The sequence below is a fragment of the Panthera pardus genome, unplaced genomic scaffold, assembly GCF_024362965.1.
Source record: "Panthera pardus isolate Hobbes unplaced genomic scaffold, ASM2436296v1 HiC_scaffold_11, whole genome shotgun sequence".
NCBI classification, from domain to species: domain Eukaryota; kingdom Metazoa; phylum Chordata; class Mammalia; order Carnivora; family Felidae; genus Panthera; species Panthera pardus.
Window position 1 is genome coordinate 11,057,494 of NW_026526666.1, and position 25,721 is coordinate 11,083,214.

General features: G+C 37.2%; 1 protein-coding gene across 3 annotated transcripts in view; it reads right to left on the bottom strand.

Moving 5' to 3' along the window:
- The window catches only part of CAPZA1 (capping actin protein of muscle Z-line subunit alpha 1), a 50,110-nt gene that overhangs the window by 18,229 nt on the left and 6,160 nt on the right, over nucleotides 1–25,721 (bottom strand). For all 3 annotated transcript variants that reach the window (XM_053891150.1, XM_053891144.1, XM_053891148.1), the window contains 3 exons: nucleotides 8,863–8,926; nucleotides 6,302–6,353; nucleotides 2,739–2,802 (listed from right to left, as the gene is read on the bottom strand). In XM_053891150.1, coding sequence (XP_053747125.1) covers nucleotides 2,739–2,802; nucleotides 6,302–6,353; nucleotides 8,863–8,926 — 180 coding nt within the window. The remainder of the gene's footprint in view (nucleotides 1–2,738; nucleotides 2,803–6,301; nucleotides 6,354–8,862; nucleotides 8,927–25,721) is intronic.

A 25,721-nucleotide genomic window follows, 5' to 3' on the forward strand; every position in this document is an offset into this window, starting at 1 on the left:
AAGGTGGGGAGGGGCAGAGAGAGAGGGAGACACAGAAGCAGGCTCTGGGTTCTGAACTGTCAGTACAGAGCCTGAAGTGGGGCTTGAACCCACAGACTGTGAGATCATGACCTGAGCTGAAGTCGGATGCCTAGCCAACTGAGCCACCCAAGTGCCCCTCATTTATATTTCTTATTCAGATAAGCTTTCCATATTATTTATATTTCTTATTCAGAAACACTGTATTTAAATCTAATTTCCCATTTACTTCCCAGATTAAAGTGTGTGTATGAACTGTATAGCAGACTCCTGCTAGTTTCCAATCCAATATCCATTCTTTCCTTTTCCCTTACTAACAGAACCCCAAAAGTTTCCAAAAATACTGTGTATACAAATACAAAAATGATACTTCCCCAGTAGGAATGACAAAGTGATAGGAGTTCTGGCAATAACTTATCAGTGAAAGTTACTTCTGGAATGGCCAGCACCTTTTCCAACTTCCTCCTTCTTCCTTCCTACAACTATGGATTTAGTGCCCTGAAATAGAGCGGCTCTCTTAAGAGCATGATAATGAAAACAACACCTGGAAGGCAGAATAGAGAGCTGGAAGCAACGTGGGTCTCTGAAGACATCATGGAGCTACCATGTAACAGCTCATAACAGCTCTAAATATTACCTCCGGATTTCTTACATGACAAAAATCTCTACGTAGTTAACCCACTGTAGTTGATTTTTATTATATGCAGGGGTGGCATCTACTTTGGTTTTGTCTTTTTAATTTTTTTCCTTTGTGTGTGTGACGTTTTATGGCATCTACTTTATTTATTTTTCAAAACATTTTATTTTTAAGTAATCTCTACACCCAATGTGGGGCTCACACTTCTAACCCTGAGATCAAGAGTCGCATGCTCTACCAACTGAGCCAGCCAGGCTCCCCTATGGCATCTTCTTTAATAACTCATGTATCTTTCCTTATTTTAATGTCCAGGTAATAGCTTTTTGTTGCTGTTGTTACGGCTAAGAACGCCACTGACTACATTTTTAAGCTGGCTACTACTGGTATATGGGAATGGTCTTATAACATGTATCTGGACACAGATCTTATTATTTCAATAACTTGTCTATATTACATTAAATTATACAATATCAATTGCAAGCAATATTTATCATTTTTTTCCAGTATTGTTTATTGTTTATACTTGTAATTAATCTATTTTCATTAAGAAAATTAAGCAAAAATATAAACCAAAACAAACAGAAAACAAGCAAAACAAATTCCAAAAAACCTGTAATTCCAAGACAGAGTTAACATTTTGGTGTATATTTTCCTACATTTCCTTTCCTATGCACATCTATATACTTTATACCTTTGACTCCTAAGATGTGTATGTCCCTCCAGGGGCACCTGGGTGGCTCAGTTAAGCATCTGACTTAGGCTTAGGTCATGATCTCACGGTTCGTGAATTCAAACCCCACATCAGGCTCTCTGCTGTCAGCACAGAGCCCTCTTCCGATCCTCTGTCCCCTCTCTCTCTGTCCCTTAGGTGCTCTCTCTCTCTCAAAAATAAACAAACATTAAAAAAAAAAAGATGCATATGTCCCCCCATCACTTAACATTTCATAAAATGGGATACATCTTATACTTGATGGCATCTTAGGACTTTGCCAATTAAAATTGGCAGTGTTTTTTCTTAGTGGTACATAAAATGGTGCATCTTTTAAAGAATTTAAAATGCATTAATTCTAATACAGCTCATTTAAATATCTATTTGAAAAATAAACTAGTACAATTCTACATATGTTCTTTTATGTTTTAGCTTAATATATCACAAAAATCTTTCTAGATCAATACTTTAGCATATGTGTTACTAAAGGGAGTATATTCCCAGATCAGTTTTTATATCACTTTTCAATGTAGTCATAGTATTTTGGTCTATAGATAATTAATTTAATGTTGGTTGGGCATTTAGATTGTTCCCAATTTTTCACTATTATAAACCTTGTTTCACTGTCATAAACCTTGCTATAATCTTTTTAATACATTTATATACTTATTTTCCTAGGATAAATCTTACGGATTTGTGGGTTCAAAGAAGATTCAGACTTTTTTCTTTAAGTTTATTTTGAGAGACAGAGAGAGAGTGCAGACATTGAGAGTGGGGGAGGGACAGAGAGGAAAGGAGAGAGAATCCCAAGCAGGCTCCACACTACATGGGGCTTGATATCGCGACCATGAGATCATGACCTGAGCCAAAATCAAGAGTTGGATACTCAACCAACTGAACCACCCAGGTGTCCCTCAGACTTTTTTAACAAGGATTTGGTATTTAGTGACATACTGCTTTTGAAGTGCAATTAATGAATTTGCAAAGTCCTGCCAGACAATGTTTATAACTATGACAATAATGGAAATATTTGCTTTGTTCCTCTGTTTGAATAGAAATGTCTGTTTTTCTATAGAATATCAAATATAATGTCTCCTATTATTCTTACCAAGGAGAATTACATACAGCTATAAAATCTGTATAAAACTCAATTCTTTAATTTTCACTATTCTTGTTAGGGGCAGCTCTTTTTTCCTGTCCAAGAAACTCCTGGTATTATCAGAGAGGGGAAGAATTTTCTTATATAGAACATTTACAAAAGCTATGATAACTACAGCATGAATTTATTCAGCATCTTATCTTCAGACATTTGCTTTGGTTTATAGGATTTCTACTACCACCCAGGCACAGCCTACTAAAAAGAACAGTCATTACCTGATCTTCATATCCTTCTATCTTCACAGGCGTGAACTGATCCATGTTATACTGGGCAAAAGCACTGTATTTTAACAAGTGGAAAAAAAGGGGGGGGGGTTGGGGGGGAGAGAATTATACATAAAGAAACACCAAAGGTAATTCACATAATAGTGAAAGAGAATGTGAAAACACTCCCCAGTGCTCTTCCCTTTCTCTCTCCAGGCAACTAGTGTTATCCTAATGCCTTCCCACTTTCTGAAGGAACTCTTCACAGTGATCTCAGATGTGCCCTAAACTCTGAAATTACCTTTTTGTCTCCACTTCTAAGCTCCAACAGAACTCCCCTTAGACAATTCCGAAGTTTTAAGTAATCTGATTTTTGTGAATTACCAACTTTTAGATAGAGGCTTTCAGTAGTTTAAAGAAAAAACAAAAAACCCTTCAGTTGATGCACTATTTTAGCAATGCTGCCTTCTTTATTCTGGACTTTCTGAGGCAGGGCAGGCAGGAGAGATCATAATTAAATGTACTGGAAGGCATTTGACATGGGGAGAGGGTGAGGCAAGAGCGGAGCATGAGTCAAGTCTCAGAGGAGAGCTTAAGGCAGAAGAGATTTTTTTTTTTTTTTAATGTTTATTTTGACAGACAGAGAGAGAGACAGACAGATAGAGCATCAGCTGGTTAGGGTCAGAGAGAGGGAGAAACAGAATCCAAAACAGTCTCTAGGCTCTGAGCTGTCAGCACAGAGCCCGATGTGGGGCTCAAACTCACAGACCACGAGATCATGACCTGAGCCGAAGTTGGCCGCCCAACTGAATGATCCACCCAGGCGCCCCAGAAGAGATTATTTTAAAAAGGAGATATGAATAATCAAAGTACATGCCTATTAACTACCATTTACTTGTCCAGTGCTAGATTTGTGAAACTGCATTTTCAATGGCTCCCTAGTACATCTAAGTAAGCAAAAAGGTAAAGGGAAAGAAGCCTGAGGTAAACTGCAGTGTAAGAAACGCGTAACACACAAAATATCAGTATTCTCACCCACTGGCCAAGGGAAGAGTTAAACACCTCTTCTGCCCAAGTTTAACCTGCTAAAACGCCTGCTAGACACTGTTTTTAAGCAAAGTATCAAACTTTTCTTCAAAAGAAACCAAAGTAACAGACATTTAAAGCTAATCCTCAGTCTTTTCATTTTAGGTTATTGTTATGTTTTTAGATAAATCATTTCTATGGTGTTATAAATCATTATACATCCCCATTAGCAAAATGAGTCTTAAACATGGTGGTTCTTCAGATAGGAAGATAAATTAAATGTTCATGCAAAGTGGATTAAATATTATTATTATTATTATTATTATTATTATTATTATTATTTTAGAAAAGCTTAAGGAGAGTAGTAAGTATTCCATTCTACGATACGTCCTAAGATTACAGATTACAAACACAAATACCAAAGATGGTTAATATTTAATCCCATCTCAAGAAAATGGTATTTTCATTCTACCAGCAGTGTGGACCAAAAACTTGAGATCCTTCTTGATTCTTCTTTCTCTCACATTTCACATCCAATCCATCAGTAAATCATATGGGTTCTACCTTGAATACATATTCAGAATCTGACTTCTTCCCACCACCCTTACACTAGTCCAAACCACCGCCATTTATCTCTGAACTACTGCAATAAGCCTTCTAACTACTCCTCTTACTTCAATATTTGCCCCCCTGCATGGTAGCCAGTAATTATTCTAAAATATAATCTCATCGAGTCATTCTCTGCTCATAATACTAATAATTTCCCCTCTCTTTCAGAAATAAAATCCTCTCTTTAACATGGCCTACATCTCCCTACTTAGTCTGGAAGTACTGGGAATTAACAGAGAATGGTTACAGTGGTCAAGAAGCATAGGTGAAAATCCAGGAAATAGGGTTAAATTCTCGGTTGTTCAGTCCTCCTTCATTTTATATAGAAGGCAATAATGATGATTACTGAAACAACATTCACTGAGCCCTTACTATGAGATCTGCAGCCAAGGGACTGAAGCATCTTATTACAGGAAGAAAAACAGAATTTTTTATCCCTTTAGAAAAGCAAATATTTGGGCATAAGACAGCTGTCCTTTAGGAAGAATGTTCTCTGAAAAGCTACAGTCTATAAGAACCAGAATATTTATAAAAACAAAGCTTTATTGTCAGTGCAATTAAAGCATCTGAACTATTAAATACCAAATTCTACTGTTACTCCTAATTAAAAACGTGACAACAGGCTTAGGATGTAGTCACTCTTGGATCTTGGCATTCCACTCCCCATCTCCTCTTCAGCAGTACATTATCAAATGAAGTACTGACTAGATTTATTGTGAGTAGCTCTCAGGGATAAAACTAAGACCAATATATGTCAGGCAAGTTGAAGAACCTGCCTTGTTAGATGGTGAATTCCTTATTATTAGGAGCATTCAGACTGGATAATCATCTGTTGACAAAATATAGATGAAATTCTTTCAATGACAGGGCAGAGGATAGACAGGGGTTGAATTAGCAAATCATGAATGCCTTTTTCTATGGCATTTTATGCAACTAAGAGAAACCAGCATTAGAATGTATCTTCAGTGTGTGCCTAAATCAATGTATAATGAGAATATCAATCATGATGACAATTATAGGGTTTGTAGAATTTGGTCCCAGAATGAGTTCCAAAACAGCAGCATCGACAGGGCAGAAGAAGATGATTGCTTCTCAGGCAGCAACTCTTAAAAGTTTTCTATAGCTAAAATCTAAACCAACTGTATACCATACCAAATGCCTTTATGACAATTATTTGTTGCTCTATGTCAAAATCCTTGTTCCATCCTCTCTACCCCACCTTTACCCAGTCATTATCCTTTTCTGGTTTCCTCTTTACAAAGGAACTCTGGGTCAGTTAGACAGACAGTGATTGAAATAGAATTTTGTATGTAAAGGAGAGTAGTGATAAAGCCAGATAACAGAGGGCCTTGAAAGCTGACAGTATTTAGATTTGAAGAAAACAAAACACACATCACTCTCATGTTTTTGAGGACAAGGATAAAAGGAAAATGGTATTTTAGAAAGATTAATTAGCATGGTGGTGATAAGGAATCCATGACTGGGTTGAACAATGATGCTATTATTCTATGGTTAATTCTATTAGGGCACTTTTATGAATATCTACTATTTTGTGGCAGTTTAAGAAACACTCCTCAATAGCAGCCTTATCTTTCTATAGCTAGCAATTTAAAAAAATTCAATGTGAACTAAAAGGAGTATAGAAGAAACCCTAACCACTCGTATTAAACTCTGCTTTTACAGGGGAAATCTGGAAAAATAAAAAATAAAAAATAAGGTCATATATAATAAGCTTTATGGGAATAAACAACATTGGGGGGAACATGTTTTCTCCAAGAAAAAAAAAAAACAACTAAAACTGCTAAAACCAACTGCTTTATATTGAAGTATTTTAGACTTAGTTTCCAGGGCACAAATTTACTATCAATATAGTTCATCCAAAATTAAAATAATATAGAAGTGAAAAAAATATATGTAAGTGGATTTTGAAAGATACTTACTGTGCTGCCCCTTCCCTGAGGAGATTGTCATTGTTAAGTAGTAGCCGGACATCTGAAGAGGAAAAAAAATGTTAAAAGACGTTAAAAATAGAGCGCCTGGATGGCTCAGTCAGTTAAGCATCCGACTCTAGATTTCGGCTCAGGTCATGATCTCACAGTTTGTGGGGTCAATCAAGTCTTACACTGGGCTCTGCCCTGACAGCGTGTGCAGCATGTTTGGGATTCTGTCTCCCTCTCTCTACCCCTCCACTGCTTGTGCGCACACTTTCTCACCCCTCTCAAAATAAACATTTTAATAAACCACACCTTTAAAAGATGTTAAAATTCAAATGTTCAGTAAAGGATAAGCTTCAGAAATGTTTAACAAGTCAGGCTTTGCAAAGTTGATCTTCAGATATCCTATATGCAAATGAACAGATGCTCACGTTCATAGATTTTCATGTAATTATTTGCAGTACAATAATCAAACAACTTCTCAAGGAATTTCATAGCAAATAAAAAGCATGGTTTAAAGAAAGTTACAATTAGAACTGTTAATTTTGTATCTAAAGAATCCTTTAAAATAAGATTAAGAACTGGAGGCTTTTCTATAACATCAGACCAAGAAAGCTGGGCAAAATTCAGCCAGTGGCAGTGAAACTGCCAAACATATTTTTCCACGAAGGATCGAACGTGGGGCCTACGTGCTTTTAAAAAGCTGTATGTCAAGAGTCTAGTCACTCTTATTTTTTAAATTTTAATTATTATTTTTTAATGTTTACTTATTTATTTTGAAAGAGAGAGATAGAGAGTGAGCAGAGCAGGGGCAGAGAGGGAGACAGAATCCCAAGCAGGTTCTGCACTGTCAGCACGGAGTCCAGTGGGGGGCTCAAACTCACAAACCGTGAGATCATGACCTGAGCCGAAATCAAGAGTTGGACCCTTAACCTACTGAACTATCCAGGCACCCCTATAGTCATTCTTCTTTTATAAGAGGAGGGTCCTTGTTATAGAAGAAACTATTAAGCATTCATTAACTCCAAGAGGAAAGACTAATTTAATTATAAGCCAAAGGCCATTGACTCTTAGAGCTTCTGAAAGAGGCTGGCAGAGGCCAATGTGTAGCATGCCAATAAAAACTAGTCCTCATGCCATAAGTAGCTTGCCAATTCTTAATCTAATTCTTTCATATCAATTATTCTCATGATATTCCTGTAAAGTCCATTCAGTTGTCAGAAATCAAACAGGGACTTCTAACTACAAAGGCCATTAATTTTGTTAAGAATTTATCTGAGCTGGGGTGCCTGGGTGGCTCAGTCGGTTAGGCGTCCGACTTCGGCTCAGGTCATGTTCTCATGGTTCATGGTTTGAGCCCCACGTCGGGCTCTGTGCTGACAGCCCAGAGCCTGGAGCTTGCTTCCAATACTGTGTCTCCCTCTCTCTGGCCCTCCCCAGCTCATGCTCTGTCTCACTCTCTCTCTCAAAAATAAATAAACATTAAAAAAAATATATTAAAAAAAAAAGAATTTATTTGAGCTAATCACCTTGATAAAGTTCAGGTCGAAGGAAAATTTCCTAAAAGCTCAGTTGTTGAAAATTTACATTTGGTAAAAATGCAAAAAAGACTAGGAAAATAAGGCTGCATTTGTTTATTTGTTTCTCTTGCTGTTAGTGCTCAAAATCCACAAACAAGTCTATAAGGATACATGTTCTGATTTATTTCTATTGTATTATTTACTCCTTAAATTATTATATGTTCTCCTGGTTACTCTTTCTCTGCATCATTAATTATTTTTATCACTGGAGATTAGTGATTGTTCTATGATGTGTGGGGCTCTGGGCCAACTGCAGATGAGTATCACATAGCTCCTCTCAAGTACATAGCCCTCTAATGTAAAACTCGAATTTCAAAATAAATGCTTGCTAAAATGAACCAAGATACACAAAGGACTTAAAGATGAATTTAACAACTTAAAATGGGATTATAATGATTGATTTTATCATAAAGCTTAAGATGCCTCATCTACATTTTTCATTCTATATGTTAAGCCAGTGAATAGAAATTTATAAATGTATTGGAATAGCGGTTCCCAAACTGGCTGTGACTCAGAATCACCTGGGAGAACTTGAGGATGGTAAGGCTGGAATCTGTGTATGTAATAAGCTTCCCAGATGTAGTTAGTTCAGCCCCAATGGCTCTTGAAAGTGTCCTGTATATACTACAAGCATGTGTTGAGTGAAAGCACAGAAGAAGCTGAAGCTATGATTTATAGTGATACAAAACTATGAAAATAATTTAATATTGTTTCCATATTCATATTAAGCTACTTTAAATCTTTTCTCACATAAGATAGGTATCCTAATTTATGGGTTAAGAGTATGCTTTTAACTCAGACCTGGGTTTGAATCCTTGTTCTGACACTTACTTGCTAGATGACATTAAATAAATTATTTTAACCTCTTTTAATCTTGATTTCCTTAGCTATAGCTATAATGTGCTGTAAGGATTAGAAGAGATAAGAAACACTCAATAAATACTTATACATAACTATGGAGGGCTTAAAATACTAATGTTTACTCACCATTGAACACTTCATTAAATTCCCCTGGGGGTGCATGAGTGATGAATTTAGCAGCTATGCGTACCTAAAGAGAAAGAAATAAAATAAGAGAAGAGTAATATATAAAGGAAGAAGCAATTAACAGATTACAAAATTTTCATCACATTCATGGAGACAAAACTTCCTATTCAAACCTTTACTATTTAGGAGACTTCAGATTTTTTTCACAAACTATCCCAAAGCTTTTATCATCAATAGAGGTTTGTCCTGATTTTGAGATCTACATGTGGCTTTAAGTTTTAATTCTTCTTTAAAAAGTTGAGGGGCGCCTGGGTGGCTCAGTCAGTTGAGCGTCTGACTTCAGCTCAGGTCACGATCTCGTGGTCCGTGATTTCGAGCCCCACATCGGGCTCTGGGCTGACGGCTCAGAGCCTGGAGCCTGCTTCCGATTCTGTGTCTCCCTCTCTCTCTAGCCCTCCCCCGTTCATGCTCTGTCTCTCTCTGTCTCAAAAATAAATAAACATTAAAAAAAATTTAAAAAAAAATTTGAATAATCAATTTTTGGTCAAAGTATACTACAGGCACAAACAGAGAAAGTTATGATCCTAATCACTTATGAACATTTAAGCAAAACTAAATGAAAGAGTAGTAAACTGGTAGGATACCAATTTGTGTTTATAGCGTTTATCCCAATGCAAAGGTGGTTCAGTATTAATAAATCAGTGTAATTTACAAATTAAAGGAGCAAACCCTTGTGATTCTCTTAACTCATGCTGGGAAAAAAAGATAAAATTCAACATTCAAGTATCATAAAACAACAAAACTACTAATTTTTGGTAGGAATAAACTTCTTTAACTTGATAAAGGATTATCTACCAAAATTCTACAACATACTTAATAATGATGCAACATTGCAAGCAGTGTCCCTAATTTTAAAAACAAGACAAAGATGACTGCTATCACCTACTATTAAACACTGTACTAAAGGTTCTAAAGAATGCTATAGACAGTACTTCTTCTGTTCTTCCTTCTAACTCCCTCTCCTGCCCCCTACTGCCATTCTACTTTTCTGGATCTCCTTTTATAGACAGACACTGAAGTCTTAGATCTAACTTGCATATCCCTTTTTCTCCTGTATTTTTATCTTCTTTTTGTCATTTGGTAGTTTATTTGGGGAGAAGGCCTCAGAGCTCCATTTTTCAATTCACTTAAAATGCTCTTCATTTATGTCTATTTTGCTATTCAGATAGTTATTTTAAAACCTATTTTTCATTTCCAAGACTTTTATTTGTGTGTGTGTAAGAATTATTGAGTCTCCTTGAGGGTATTAACTATACTTACTTTAAAGTATTGCTCTATTGACTGTTCCCTAAGAATTTAGATCTACTTGTTTGTTGAGTTTGATGCTTTTCTTTCATAGTACCCATTTTCCACAAATATTTGGTATTCCTCCTTGAATTTAATTTAGCTTGCCTGTTCTGTTTACCAGCAGTTTGTCTCTAGTGATTGTAGGGGAGGGAGAGAGGAGACTTGCTGCTGTGAAGTGGATATGAGCCAATTAATTTCTGAGTAACCCTCATAAGGGCCAGAGGCTACCTGGGGCATCGCCCTGCCTCTCTGCTCTTAGTGCTCATTCTCAATGCTATATTCTGAGGACAAATGCATTTCTGTCTGCAGTTCAGCCCCAATGGAAGAGAAAAGAGGAGCCAATGGTACAGTTAGCTTACCGCAATTAGCTTACAGTTAGCTTAATTCTGCAATTAATCTACTCCAAGACTGTTCTGAGTCCTTTCCTTCTTGCTCCTTAAGTTGAGCTCCTCCAAGTGGCTCCTACTTCCACAACAGTTATCTTCTGATCTCACTTTTTTTCCCTCGTGTATTTACCATTCTGCTTTCTATCAAAAGAATTGCTACAAAACATTGGTCCAACAATGGCACTCTCACTTAAAAAAAAAAAAAAAGCTTATTTGAGAGAGAGAAAATAGAGCAGGGGGAGGGGCAAGGAGAGAGAAAATCCCAAGCAGGCTCTGTGCTGTCAGTGCAGAGCCTGACATGGGGCTTGATCACACATACCATGCAATCATGACCTGAGTCAAAACCATGGAGTCAGACATTCAACTGCCCTAGCCACCCAAGCACCCCTGTTACTAATTCAGTTCTCTTCTCAATGTGTTTTCCCTACTCTTTTCATTCTACTAAGGTTTGGCATAAAAGATGAGGTGAAACCATGTGCTCAGTCTGCCATATAATTTAATCTCTTCGCTTTTATCAAGTAAGATGTGAAATACAAAGAATGTAAAAATCTATGTAAAAGAAAAAATAATTTCGAGTATCATTTGGCAATATACATATATAATTATGATGCTAGCAACGATAATAGGACTGACCTCTGACAGTCTCACAGTACAATTCTTTTTTTTTATAAAGTTTATTTATTTTGAGAGAGAGTGTGAGCAGGGGAGGTGTGGAGAAAGAGGGAGAGAGAGAATCTCAAGCAGGCTCCATGCTGTCAGTGCAGAGCTGGACATGGGGCTCGTTCTCACAAACCTGTGAGACCATGACCTGAACCAAAATCAAGAGTTGGACATTTAACCGACTGAGCCACCCAGGCGCCCCTCACAGTATAATTCTAACACTATGACAGAAAGAATGTTGAAAATTCCCTAATATTTGATGTGATAATGAGTACGAAGATGATTCAACTCACTGATGAGGGGCAAAGAGGAACACAGTAGATCTACCAATAAACTGAGCCCTGCTTTCCAAGTAGGCATCCTCCATTAACCTCTTCATTTCCTTCAAACAACGTTAAGTTCTTGTTGACCCACTCAAATCAAGGCTATCATCAAAGCCAAACCATTCTTAAGCAGAAAAAAGACTTTCAAGAGTCCTTTGAAAATACAACTGGGCACTGAGAAGAGAATTAGAAAGACAAAAAATACTTTACAACTTCAGGTTTATACAGAAGATCTTATATATGACTTCACTCATTCTAAAAAGAATAAAAGAAAAGCTCCATGGACAAATTTTACATCTTCAGTCAAGAAAGGCCTACTGATTGATGGAGCAAGGTAGATTGGAAAACCTGAATTCTAATTACTGGCTCTATTGGTCCATAAACTAACTAGGTTTGTAATTCTAGAAGCATGACTAACCTGTTTTGGTCCTGAGTTTCCTCATTATAAGCCAACTCCTAAAAGAGATGAGAAGTTCTGCAAAATTTCTTTGAGTTGTAAAGCTCTACCTGATTTTTTAACCTTAGAATACAAAACCTGTATGTGGATTACCTGGAAGCAGAGATGAGGAATCCATCTGTCATGACAGGATAATTATAGATAATACATTACTTTTCTGGAATAAAAGCTGCTGGAGACTAAGAGGAATACACCATAAAACTCTTATATTAACAAGCAACAACAATAAAAAGAAAATAATTAGGAAGTAAGAAATGCTGCTCAACTCATGAAAATTACACTACACAGGACTTAACAGTTCCCATATAGATTTACAACTCGGTATATTTATATTTGCCTTGGCATGTGCAGTTAATCATATTTCTTTCCTCATCAACTGTTGCTGTCAATCATTTATTTAAGAAATTAGTAAACCTACTTTGATAGTAAACCTATTTCTTAGTCTGTTCAAATCTGCTGAGGGGCTATGATCTATCCCACTTGTCAATGTGCATCTCCCATAATCCTTACATCATTGTGAAAGTCCCTTTAGTCAAACAAATTTAAGTGTGTGTGGTTCAAAAATATACAACCCAAAAAGCATATTCCCTAAAAAGAATAAAGCTATATATTTTACATACTACATATATAACATAATGTTTGAATATGCAATAGTAAAGGCTACCAAAATGAAAATTCAAGATACTAGTATTCCTGAAGTTATCCCTGAGGTTTTAAAAGTCATAAAATCTGATGGATCTGGCATAATTAAAACAAGTATTTGGATAATCAATGAACTGACAATGCATATTAAAAAAGTAATAGTTCATTCATTCAGCAAACATTTGCTGAGCACATACGAAAAGAAGAGTAAATAAAGATTAAACACTGAGTAAGATTTGGTCACTGTCTTCAAGGACCTGACACACAGATAGTAATACAGCAAGCAAGTATTAAAGGCCACGGTGAGGCACAAGGAAGATGCAGTCAACTTTATATATGTATATAAGGAGTGGTGGAGTGGCCTTTAGATACAGTGATGTTTGAGTTGGATTGAAGAATGAGTAAATACCAAGGAGCGCATCCAGTCAGAGGAAACAGTATGCACAAACTAAGACATTATAACACAACAAATTGAATGTAGATATTTAAAAGATTTGCAGAATGTAAAACAGTGCTATTTTTCCCACTAATTCTTTTGTTTTAGAAAATAAAGTTTGGGTATTTTTTTTTTTTTCTTTTTTTCCTCAAAACAAAATACCAGGGCGCCTGGGTGGCTCAGTCAGTTAAGCGTCCGAAGACACTTGATTTTGGCTCAGGTCATGATCTCAGAGTTCGTGAGATGGAGCCCTCCAACGGGCTGACAGCCTGGAGCCTGCTTGGGATTCTCTCTTCCTCTCTCTCTGCCCCTTCCCTGGCTCACTCGTGCCCTCTCTCTATTCCAAAATAAATAAACTACAAAACAACAAGAAACAAAATTCCAATTATTTGTTAACATATAAATGTTTTTAAGTATGTTTTTAAATGAATTAATACTTTAAGAACTCTTAAGTTTTAATATCTAGTACAATAGCTATAAACTACATAAAAAGTTGACTCCTAAGAGTATAAAGGGGTCCTGAAAACAAAAACGTCTGAGGGGCGCCTGGGTGGCGCAGTCGGTTAAGCGTTCGACTTCAGCCAGGTCACGATCTCGCGGTCCGTGAGTTCGAGCCCCGCGTCAGGCTCTGGGCTGATGGCTCGGAGCCTGGAGCCTGTTTCCGATTCTGTGTCTCCCTCTCTCTCTGCCCCTCCCCCGTTCATGCTCTGTCTCTCTCTGTCCCAAAAATAAATAAAAAACGTTGAAAAAAAAAATTTAAAAAAAAAAAACAAAAAAACAAAAACGTCTGAGAAGTGCTCTGTTGATACAGGTTGATGTTTTATCATATGCCATTGAGTGCAAAAGTTCACACAATGATATATTCCTGTTTTATTAAAAGTAAATACACTTACATATATGTATAGCTACTAATTTTAATTAGGACTCTTCTGGTGGTAGTTATTAAAAAGTTTTTCTTTCCTTTTTTGGCTTATCTCTGTTCAAAAAGTTGTATAAGGAATATAAATTACTTGTAATTTTTTTCTGGGAGTTAGTACCTCTTAATCCCCTTTATTCTACTTCATCCACTACTTTATTACTTGTATGTTAAAGATAATTTTTAAATTTTTAAAAATCAAAGAGGATCATGACAACATCTACCATCTAATAAATTAATTTTGTTAAAGATAAAAAAGGACATTAACAAGATAAAGGCTATGGAGTGACATCAAAACTGAAAGCGATGGATCAAGGAAACTACAGGTCAAGGAAGCTAAAGGACAGAGTAAAAAGGGAGGTTGGCAAAGGCAACAAGGAAGATTTTTTTAAAGTTTATTTTTATTTTTATTTATATTGAGAGAGATATAGAGAGCAAGTGAGGATGGGGCTGAGAGACAGAACATCAAGCAAGCTCTGCACTGTCAGTACAGAGCCCAATGCAGGGCTCTATCTCACAAACCGTGAGATCATGACCTGAGTTAAAACCAAGATTTGGACGTTTAACTGACTGAGCCACCTGGGCACCCCAAGGAAACTTTTTAAAGTTACACTTTGCATATGCTTCTTGACCAGAAGCTTAGCCTTATTTACCTCCTGGCTGCATAGTGCCTTATGCTGGAATGTATGGGATAGTTAATTGGTTAAATGAAGGGATTATATAGGAAAAAAAATGAGCTAAACTAAAAGACTGCTTCCACTTCCTAAAGGGGGGAAAAAAACCACACAAAGTACACATAAGTCAGAGAGGGAGGAATAACAAGTAAGCAATATTTGAATTCAGGCTTAAGTGCAGAAGAATTCTAATTAAAGTGCTGGAAAAACAAATGAGTGATACCCGTAAATCTAAGAATATCAAGAACAGGAGAAATGTCCAATTAAAGAAACAAAAACATCTCCCAGTTTTTAAATGAAAGCTGGTAAGAGGTGAAGACATATATATGCAACAGCAAGGGTGAAATTCTAAATGAGTGATTAAAAAGAATGTAGTCATCATTAGATGCCAAAGGTAGATCCCAAAACATGGTCATTGTCAACAATCTCCATGTTATTTTCTGAGAGGTACTAAAAAAGTGGACCACTCAGTATTAAATATTTGGCAATCTTTGACAACAGATTTTGAAGTGATAAGTTGATTTGTCACTATAACAATACCATAAAAATTCCTTGAGACAGTAGTTGAAATCTTAATGCTACATTTACACATTCTCTATAAAAATCTAAAGTCTACTCTATGGACTCCAAGGTCCTTCAAAATTTGGTTCCCTCACCCTCACCTCCTACTGCCTAGCTGCTAGACTTCACGGCTAAATTCCTGCCTCAGGGCTATTGCATTTCTCATTCCTTTTTGCCAGAAACGCTTTCTATCAGAGCATCTCTCTTCATTCAAGTTCCTGATGTCACTTTCTGACTTCCTGACTCCTATCTACAAATTAGCCATGATACAGTCTGCATCCTTCACAATTCTAGCCCATTTACTCGCTTTTTCTTCAAGGAACTTGTCACCACTGAATGATATTTATGTTTCCTGCTCAACACTCCAAAAGAAGTCCAAGAGCATAGAGCTCGGGTGAGCAAATTGCTAATACAAAAGGCCAGACAGTGAACATTTTAGGGCTACATGGGCCACATGGTCTCGGTCCCAAATGAAAACAAATTAGCACAATTGTGTTCTAATAAGATTTTAATTGTTTATTTATTTTGAATGCTTATTTGAGAGAGAGAGAGAGAGTGTGGGGGGGGGGGGAGGCAGAGAAAGAAGGAGAGAAAGAATCTCAAGCAGACTCCGTGCTATCAGTGCAGAGCCCAATGTGGGGCTTGATCTCATGAACCTGAGATCATGACCCGAGCTGAAATCAAGAGTCGGATGCTCAACTGACTGAGGCACCCAGGCACCCCTTATTTTTTTTTTTTTACCATTAAGGTATTATTGGTAAATAAACTCGTAAGATATTAAAGTGTACAACGTGATTTGATATACGTTGTAAAAGTATTAGCCCCACTAAGTTAATTAAAACATTATTTTGGATTCTCTAATTTGTATTTCATGTAATTTTCACATGTCACAAAATAATCTTCTTCTGATTTTTTCCCCCAGCCATTCAAAAAACATTAGCTTGTAGGCTACATACAAACATGCGGTAGACCAGATTTGCCAAACCCTGGAATAGAACGTTTGTTCACTGCTGTACACCCAGAACTGAGACCTGGCACATGCTAGCAATGTAAATGAATGACGACTATTTTATTGTCTACAAAACTTTTTCATAACCTGTTTCTCTTCTGATCTTGAAACAGCTTAATAAGTAGGCGAGACTAGTATCCCCACTAAAAAAGGAATAGATTCAGAGAAAGTGCTTTGTCAAAGGTCACAAACTTATACAGAGGTGGGCCTAGAACTATTCAATCAACTATACTGTGCATTAGTAACAGGTATTTAAATTCAGGAGGATTATCTTTAGTGTGGTGTCACATAGATTTAGCTTAGTCCTTTTAGAATTTTTTTTTCTTTTATCCAGGAATTGAGTCAAAACCTTGCTTATGAAAGCTACAGTTGAAACAAAGTTGGAAGGAATAAATACAATGATAAATAGTAATGTTAAAAGTCAGTATTTTCTCATCTAGCTTCAAAACTGGGTCAAAACAAGATGAAATTTGGTAGAGGTAAGAATTGGTGGCAGAAGTAAAAGGGGAGAGAGATGGCTAAGTAGCGACAGCAAAAATATTTTTGCTGCAATACAAATGAGGGATGACGTTTTTAAAAACAGTGATTTAGTCATTCTTTAGAATGGGGTGGGGAAACAAAGTTGAAAGCAAGTATGTCCCATAGAGGAGAGGCATGCCATCTCCAGTGTAACTGAGAATCACTGATATGGAGGTTTTGGTGTAACAAAAACTTAATTGCTGCTTTAAAAACAACAACAAAAAAGGCTTTTAAAAAACATCCCTATTCCATAAAGTAATAGTTTCACTGCACATAACATTCATCAGATAGTATCTGAAGGGTATAACTCCATGTATATTTTAAAGGGAGAATACCTCAGGCCTTATACACAATTCCAATCCTTCATAGATTTAAATATTCCAATAATGTTAATTTCATGGAACCCACTGTATTACGTTTCTGACCTAAAAAGGTGGAATTTAGGACCTTATAAGCATCAGTTAAAGATAATTTTCCTAGATTTCAATTTCTTCCCCTTCTCCGTATCTTCTCACCTCTTCAAGAGGGAAATAAAAAAAAAAAAACCTAATCCTTGAAAGACTCAAAATTTCATTATTAGTAATACCTGTACTGAAAGTTTAAACATCAAACTGAGAAAGTAATATACCTTATTGTTCCCCAGAAGCTGCTTAATTTTGTTAATTTTGATATACTGTATTTTAGTAAGAAACTTTAGAAAATGTATTAAAAGACACTTGGAAAATTTATAAAACTTAGGTTTTTATTTATTAAATAATCTTTTAATAACAGATGTCACACATTTCAACATTACATCTCTTCATAACTACCTTTTTAAATGATTTTCTTGACAATCACATACAACAGGATTCAAGTTGAGTATTTAACAACTGCAGCTCTGTTTGAATGTCAGTGGATAACTCTAAACAAGCAGGGAAGAAATTCTGGGCTAGATAATAGCCACATTCTACTTATCAGCAAGGCCCAGGTCAGTTTATACTGCCCAAACTTTGTATACTTCAGGAGTCAAATCTCCGCCAGCTTGTCTCCCTGGTGTCTACCGAAATCTTTACCTCCCTCATTAGACTACTGCCTGTATTAAAGACTTTGCTTCTGGGCTTGACTTACACTGTCCTTGAAAGTTTTGCCTCTCTCCTTATCTTTACCTGTCTAAACTCTGCCTGTCTTTTAAGGTTGGGTTCTTCTGTTTCTTTCCAAAAAGTATTCCCAGTACTTGTAATTGCAAGAATCCTTTACCACATTAAACCTTACTTTACCATACTTTGACCATTTATTATAGCACCTAAAATATAACTGCTATTGATAATTAGTTCTATAGATACCATTTTGTCCCTAAAAACTAGTTTTCTTTGGGCAAACTGCCTTGCTTTCCTTTTCCTTATTATACAGGGTCTAGCAAAGTAAATGGCACATAGCTGGCAATTAGTTAAAGGTTTACAAAACCCCTTCTACATAAAATGACAATATGGAAGTGTTCTTAGTTTTTCAGATTATGAGATACTATGGCAAAATGGAAAGATATAGGCTCTGGAGTTGGGACAGATCTGGATTTGAATTTTAATCACTTAAGGTCTTTAAATCATATCCTCAGCCTAAAGTGGGGCAGTATCTACTTCTTAGAATTGTTGTGAAGATTAAATTGTTGTGAAGATTAAATTTCACAGTATATTTAAAATATAGGGGTGCCTGGCTGACTCCATTGGTAGAGCATGTGACTCTTGATCTCAGGGTTGTGGGTTTGAGCCTCATGCTGGGTGTAAATATTACTTGAAAATAAAATCTTAAAAATAAATACATAAATAAAATAAAATAGGTGCAATAAATGTCAGCTACTGTTAGCTGGTCCTAGCAAGACAACTGCTGCTTTAAATTATTAAACTAAACAACCCCCTCATATTATTAAGAAAATAATTTCCCTTTTCTAGAAATTCTTTGGGTCTTAGTAACCTTATATTCCCCATCATTACAGTCTTTATCGTGAACTATAAATAGTGGCAACTTTTGTGCTGACCAAAAGTTCTCCAAAATATCACTGCTTCACTTCCCTTTTTAAACACATCTTCCAAAGTTTACCTATGTTTTCAACTAGGCTATACTTAAAAAAAGCATAGTAACCAATTGTACTTTTGTATATGTTTATTTTCCTTACTTTTATCCTGCGTCATTACAGAAGTATTCAAGGATAAATAGCTACATTTTTCTTCCTAAAGAGATTTACCTTATTCTTACCCTGTTAAGACAGTAAGTTCTATTTGCATGGAATTCAATACTGTTTCCTAACAGGTTGTTTGCTGTTTGAAGACATTTAGATATTGTTATTTTTTTAAGACTTTACTTTTTTTTAAGAGCAGTTTTAAGTTCACAGCAAAACTGTGAAGGTACAGAAATTTCCCATAGGGTCTGTGCCCTCCAACATGCATACTTCCTCCATTAACACCCCCACCAGAGTGGTTCCTTGTTCATTTCATGAACGTACACTGACACATCATTATCATCCAAAGCTCATGGTTTACATTACGGTTCACTCTTTGTGTTGTACATTTGATGGATTTGGACATATGCACAATATGTATCCACCATTAATAGTATCATAGAGAGTATTTTCACCGCCCTAACAATTTACTGTTCTCTGCCTACTCTTTCTTCCCTCCCCCTAGTATGTTATTTTAAAAAGGAAGAATTTTTTTAAAAATGCATCTTGCCTCAGTGTGGTTCATTTTTTCATCTGGTTCTAAAGCTTTCAGTGAACTAACAATAAACTATCTGGGGCAATAATTTAATAGGTACAAGTTCCAAGCTGTTGACATGCATATATAATAGTATCAAAGCCCTGGAATTTCAGTTGCAGTGCCCTTATCAAATAAACAAAACCCGTCCTGGCTGAGGGTTCTCAGAGGCTAGTGAGAATTTAATTTGGGGCTGCAATTCTAAAAGAAAAATATATTCTTAGTGATGTCTAGGACCAAATGGAATATTGGTTTCATTAACTAAAACTTATTGTTAGCTGCTTTTTTACTTTTTAAATGTTTATTTACTTTTGAGGGAGAGAGAGAGGGAGAGAGAGAGAACGAATGGAGGAGGAGCAGAGAGAAAGGGGGACAGAGGATCTGAAGAGGGCTCTGCAGTGCTGACAGCAGTGAGATCATGACCTGAGGCGCTTAACCAACTGATCCATCCAGGCACCCCAGTAGCTTTTTAAAATTCCAAATAAACTATTGTTTTCCCAGTTTCCCAGTTTTTGACCTAGAGACACTACAAAGACTCAGAATATACTTAAAAACTTAGCTGTATACAGTTTATATTCTATCATTTTCAGTAATAGCTAAGGCTTAAAAGCATAAAGATATGTTTTAAATTAGGATCAATATTATATAAAACAAAAGATGGCACTTCCGAATATTTTGCTTTGTTTACTCTTTTAAAAGTTATTTTAAAGTAGCTCTTAGAAACTGTTTTCTCTAGGGGCGCCTGGGTGGCTCAGTCAGTTAAGCATCTGACTTCTGCTCAGGTCATGATCTCGCGGTTCGTGAGTTCAAGCCCCGCGTCAGGCTCTGTGCTGACAGCTCAGAGCCTGGAGCCTGTTTCAGATTCTGTGTCTGCCTCTCTCTCTGACCCTCCCCCGTTCATGCTTTGTCTCTCTCTGTCTCAAAAATAAATAAACATTAAAAAAAAAAAAAAGAAACTGTTTTCTGTATTAGTAACCAATTACAAATTTGGTCAGATATAGACAATAGGTGGGAAAAGCAGGCAAGTTTGCTTTTTTAAGTACAGCAATTTCATTCACTCACATTCATTCTCATGGAAGATCTAATTAGCTTTATTAAATGATTCATGAATTGGGCAGCATCCCATGCAAATAGAAAGGAGCTTCCAGCAATTACATTTTAAAAATTTTATCAACTCTAAGGAATAATTGCTCGAAAACTTATTAAAGTAATTATATAACATACATTTAATGTCAAAGTCTCTCCTTAACCAAACTTTAGTCAGGCTCCTCTGAGCCCTCTCTTCTCAGCTAGGCCTTGATCTTGGCTCCATCCTATGTCCTGTCTAACCTAATCCTAGCAAGAACCTGTTGTCATTTTAGTGAGAATACCCCCACTTTAGGTATCTGATCAAGTTCCTTATCCCCCACCTTTGATGCAGAAGTCCTCAATCTGTCTTTAGTAAGGATCCTGTTAAATCAGTTAAGTAAGAATCCCTCTACCCTTATGTGTCCTCTTAGTAATTTTCCATCCACTGACCCCCTCATTCTGCTTGCTGGCTATAGATCCCCAGTTGTCTTTGCTTCATCTGGAGCTGAGCTCTAGCTCTCTCCCCTAACACAAAACTATTGAATAAAATCGTCTTATTATTTTTTTTAATGTTTATTTATTTTTGAGAGAGAGGGAGACAGAGTTTGAGCAGGGGAGGAGCAGAAAGAGAGGGAAACACAGAATCCGAAGCAGGCTCCAGGCTCTGAGCTGTCAGCATAGAGCCCCACATGGGGCTCACAAACTGCGAGATCATGACTTGAGCCAAAGTTGGACGCTCAACCAACTGAGCCACTCAGACACCCCAAGTCATTTTAACAAGTATCAGAAGAATTTTTTCTTTAACAGGGTCATCATTATATTTTATGTCACCTAGTATAATGGTATATAAATATGACAAACTTAAGCATAAAATTTACAACAGACAAGAACCAAAAACCAGCTCTTATCTATTTTATAGTTAATCTTTCCCAACCATTCCCTCTATGCACCAAGTTACAAGGAAATCATCCATTAGTTCTTATTCTGGACTCTTCTAATATAAAACATCAGAATGCTGGTAAAAAGATTTCCAAGTATACATCTTAGTGTCCACTTAGAAGTTCAAAGTCAGTGGTAAGCCTTAAGACATTAACTACTGAACAGGAAAAAATTTTAAGTACTGACTCATTCTCAGTGAAGATTTAAAAATTTGAATTACCTTAAATCCAAAATTGCACTGATATTCATATGGAAGGAGGTAAAAGACAATACTTGTTTTTTGTTTTCATTTTTTTTTATTTGAAAGAGAGAGAGGGAGTGCAAGCTGGGGAGAGGAGCAGAGGAAGAGAGAGAGAACCTCAAGCAGTCTCCACATTCAGTGCGAGGCCGACGAGGGCTCGATTCCATGACCCTGGGATCATGACCTGAGCTTGAAATCAAGTCAGATGCTCAACCGACTGAGTAACCCAGGTGCCCCAAAAGGCCCTATTCATTTTAATTATAGGATCAAAATGTCTAGATCAAGAACTGAGGAAGTAGAAAAGTCTGAGATATAATGTTCTAATGAGTCAGAAAAAAAGATAAAAATGTGTGAAAAAAATCACATAAGCAACTTGTTGTTTAGAAGCTTAAATGTGTTAAAACACACACACTCTCATCCCTTATTCTAGGTTACTGGGCAGACAGGTAAAGGGTTCCAAGTGCCAGATATACAATGGACATCATTTTGGAAACAAAAAGACCAATTTAAGAAACTCGGGAAAAATTCACACCATACACTTTGAGATTCAGATGCTTGAGAGCAATGACTGAAGTCCAAAAGGGTAGAGTTTGGTGGTGAGAACCTATGCCACATAGAAACAAAAGTACTGGGAAACAGGAAGCTTCAGCCTTCAAGATCCACTGCATATCTGGCATGTTATGGCATTCTAATTCAAAGGTATGTCTTTTTACCAATTTTATCTTCAAAAACTTTTGAAGTCAGACTTGGTTTCACAAGCCAGCTTTAATATTTCATTGCTTGGGTCTTAGTTTCTTCATTTGTGGATATAATACCTGCTCATATCAGACTGTTTTAAGGATCCAGTGAGGTAACAGGAGACGGACTTAATACATAGCAGATACTTAACTTTCTTTCCCTAAGCAAATGCCTACATGTTACTGAATTTTGAGTAATATGTTTTCTTTAAAGTTCAGATCTTTGTGTTTACCAATTTGTCCATTCACTCAAAACAAAACAACTTACTTAAGAGGAAGGATGGGATAGATGTGGGCTGGGTTGGGGAAAGACACTTTAAGGAAGGGGCAGGTGAGATCTAAACTGAGCTCTACAGAGTGCTTTAGATTAGGAGGCGGGGTTGGGGAGGGGGGAGAGAGGGAGGTGGGTGTTACAAATGAGGGAATAGTAAAATGAAAAGAGGTGGGGGGAAAACAGTCTTTTGCAGGCAGACCAGTTTGGTAGAAACAGAGGATTTATTTGGAGATAATAAAAGAGAAGGGTAGAATAAGATGAGTCAGATGGCAGTAGTTATGCTAATATCAAGTCTGGTTGTATCTGTAGGTAATGGAGAAGTGCTGAAGCTTTCTGAGTGGGAAGCGCCATTAATAAAATTAAACTGTTAGTAATACGGAAGTACTGGAATCCTTAATACGGCCTCACAAAACCTGGAAATCAGTCTGTCCTCTAAGAGTTAGCTATGAAATCAAGTCAGATGCTATTAAAGTGAGATTTATTCACTCATTCAACAAATATCTGATAGTGCACTACGTGTCAGGCACTGTTTTAGGCAATGGTGATGCACCAGTGTATGGTTCTTGTGGAGCTTACATTCTAATGGGTAGAGAGACAACATTAAATAACAGACAGAGATAACATTAAATAAACTACATTAAATAGCCAGTGATAAATGCTAAAAAATAAAGGAACTTAAGGGGATAATGAAATGTTAGGATTTGGCAATATATAGGGTAACCAGAGAAGACTTCACTGAGAAAATGACTTTTGATGAAATAGCTGGAGGAATTAAGGGAAGAAGGAAGAGAACTCCAGACAACAGAGCAAACACAAAGACCATTTAGGTGAGAATGTGTGGCTAGAACAGAGAGGACCAGGGGAGAATAGGAAGGAGATGAGGTGAGAGAGGTAAGCGGTAAAGACAGAGGGACTTGTTGTCAGTAAGAACTTTTATTCTGAAGAAGATGGGAAGCCAATGGAGGATTCTGAGCAAAGAAGTGACATGTTCCAACTTACATTCTCCAACCAGTGTATTCTGGGTGCTGCACTGCAGACAGCCTGCTGGGCAGGGAGGAGGAGGAGGCAAGAGTACCAGCAGGGACACCAGAGAGAAGACTACTGCAATAACCTAGGAGAAATCACAGTGGCTTCTTCCAGAGTGGTTGGAATAAGGGGGTGGTGAGAAACCGTCTTTTTCTGGGTATAGTTCAAAGGCAGAGCCTACAAGATTTGCTACAAGACTATATGTATTGTGAAAGAAACAGGAGTCAAAGATGACACTAAACTTTTTGGCCTGAACAACTAAAGGATGAGTATGTCATTAAGAGGGGAAAGACTGCAGGAGAAGTTGTAATACGCAAATTTTTGATACTTAAGGGTTTCCTTCCAGCTATGTAAAAACAATGTCTGCTGCTGTTAAAAGTTAGAGGGTGCTCTGCCCAAAGATCCTACATGGTCTTGTGTTGGCTATATATCCCTATTAAGGAGGAAAATGCCATTAAAATGTTCACCTATATAGTTAAAATATTAACCTGTATCGTTAACTTCCCTCGTTCCAACTCCACACTTCAAGTGTGAAAGAACTATAATTTGATCTCCCATGTCCCTGACCTACCTGAAAGAAAGTTTCTAGTCCTTTCTATATTTATTTTTTTAATGTTTATTTATTTTTTGAGAAAGACAGAGCATGAGTGGGCAAGGAGCAGAGAGGTAGACACAGAATTCGAAGCAGGCTCCAGGCTCTGAGCTATCAGCACAGAGCCCGATGTGGGGCTCAAACTCATGAGCAGTGAGATCATGACTTGAGCAGAAGTCGGACACTTAACTGAGCCACCCAGGCGCCCCCTTTCTATATTTGTTAAATTAGTTGTTCTGCTACTTTTATACATTAGTTTCATCGGCCTAGCTAATATAAGTTTGTTCCTGAGAGATTTAGTTTTAATATCCTGATGAATCAAGTTTCTGAGCTAAAAGGCAGAAGACTAAGATTTGGATAGTGGTTCCGGAGTTGCAGTGGAATTACTGGGAAACTTATTTAAAAATAGATACCTGGGGCGCCTGGGTGGCTCAGTCAGTTAAGCATCTGACTTCAGCTCAGGTCTGATCTCACCATTCCTGAGTTCGAGCCCCATGTTGGGCTGCGTGCTGACAGCTTGGAGCCTGGAGCCTGCTTCTGATTCTGTGTCTCCCTCGCTCTCTGCCCCTCCCCCACTCATGCTCTGTGCTTCTCTCTCAAAAATAAACATTTAGGGGAAAAAAGAAAGATCCTGAGCAGTGATCCTCCCAGATTCTGATTCAGTTGGTCTAGGATAGAACCTAGAAATCTGCTTTTGAAAGCAGCACACCAGGGGCACCTTGGTGGCTCAGCTGGTTAAGCATCTGACTTCAGCTCTGGCCATGATCTCATGGCTCATGGGTTTGAGCCCTGTGTTGGGCTCTGTGCTGACAGCTCAAAGCCTGGAGTCTGCTTCGGATTCTGTGTGTGTGTGTCTCTCTCTCTGCCCTTCCCCCACTCACACGCTGTCTCTCTCTCTCTCTCTCTCTCTCTCTCCCTCTCAAAAATAAACATTAAAAAAAAAAAAAGAAAGAAAAAGAAAGCAGCACACCAGCAACTCTACTGTAGGCAATAATGTTCCAAGGTACTGCTATATGATAACATTCTTTTTTTTTTTTTTAAACAATTTATTTATTTTTGAGACAGAGAGAGAGAGAGAGAGCGCATGAACAGGGGAGAGTCAGAGAAAGAGGGAGACACAGAATCTGAAACAGGCTCCAGGTTCTGAGCTGTCAGCACAGAGCCTGACACGGGGCTCGAACCCACAGACCGCGAGATCATGACCTGAGCCGAAGTCGGACACTTAACCGACTGAGCCACCCAGGCGCCCCTATATGATAACATTCTTAAGAGGATGATGCTCTTCACCTTGTCATGAGGACTATTATGACCATTAAACTTCTAAAA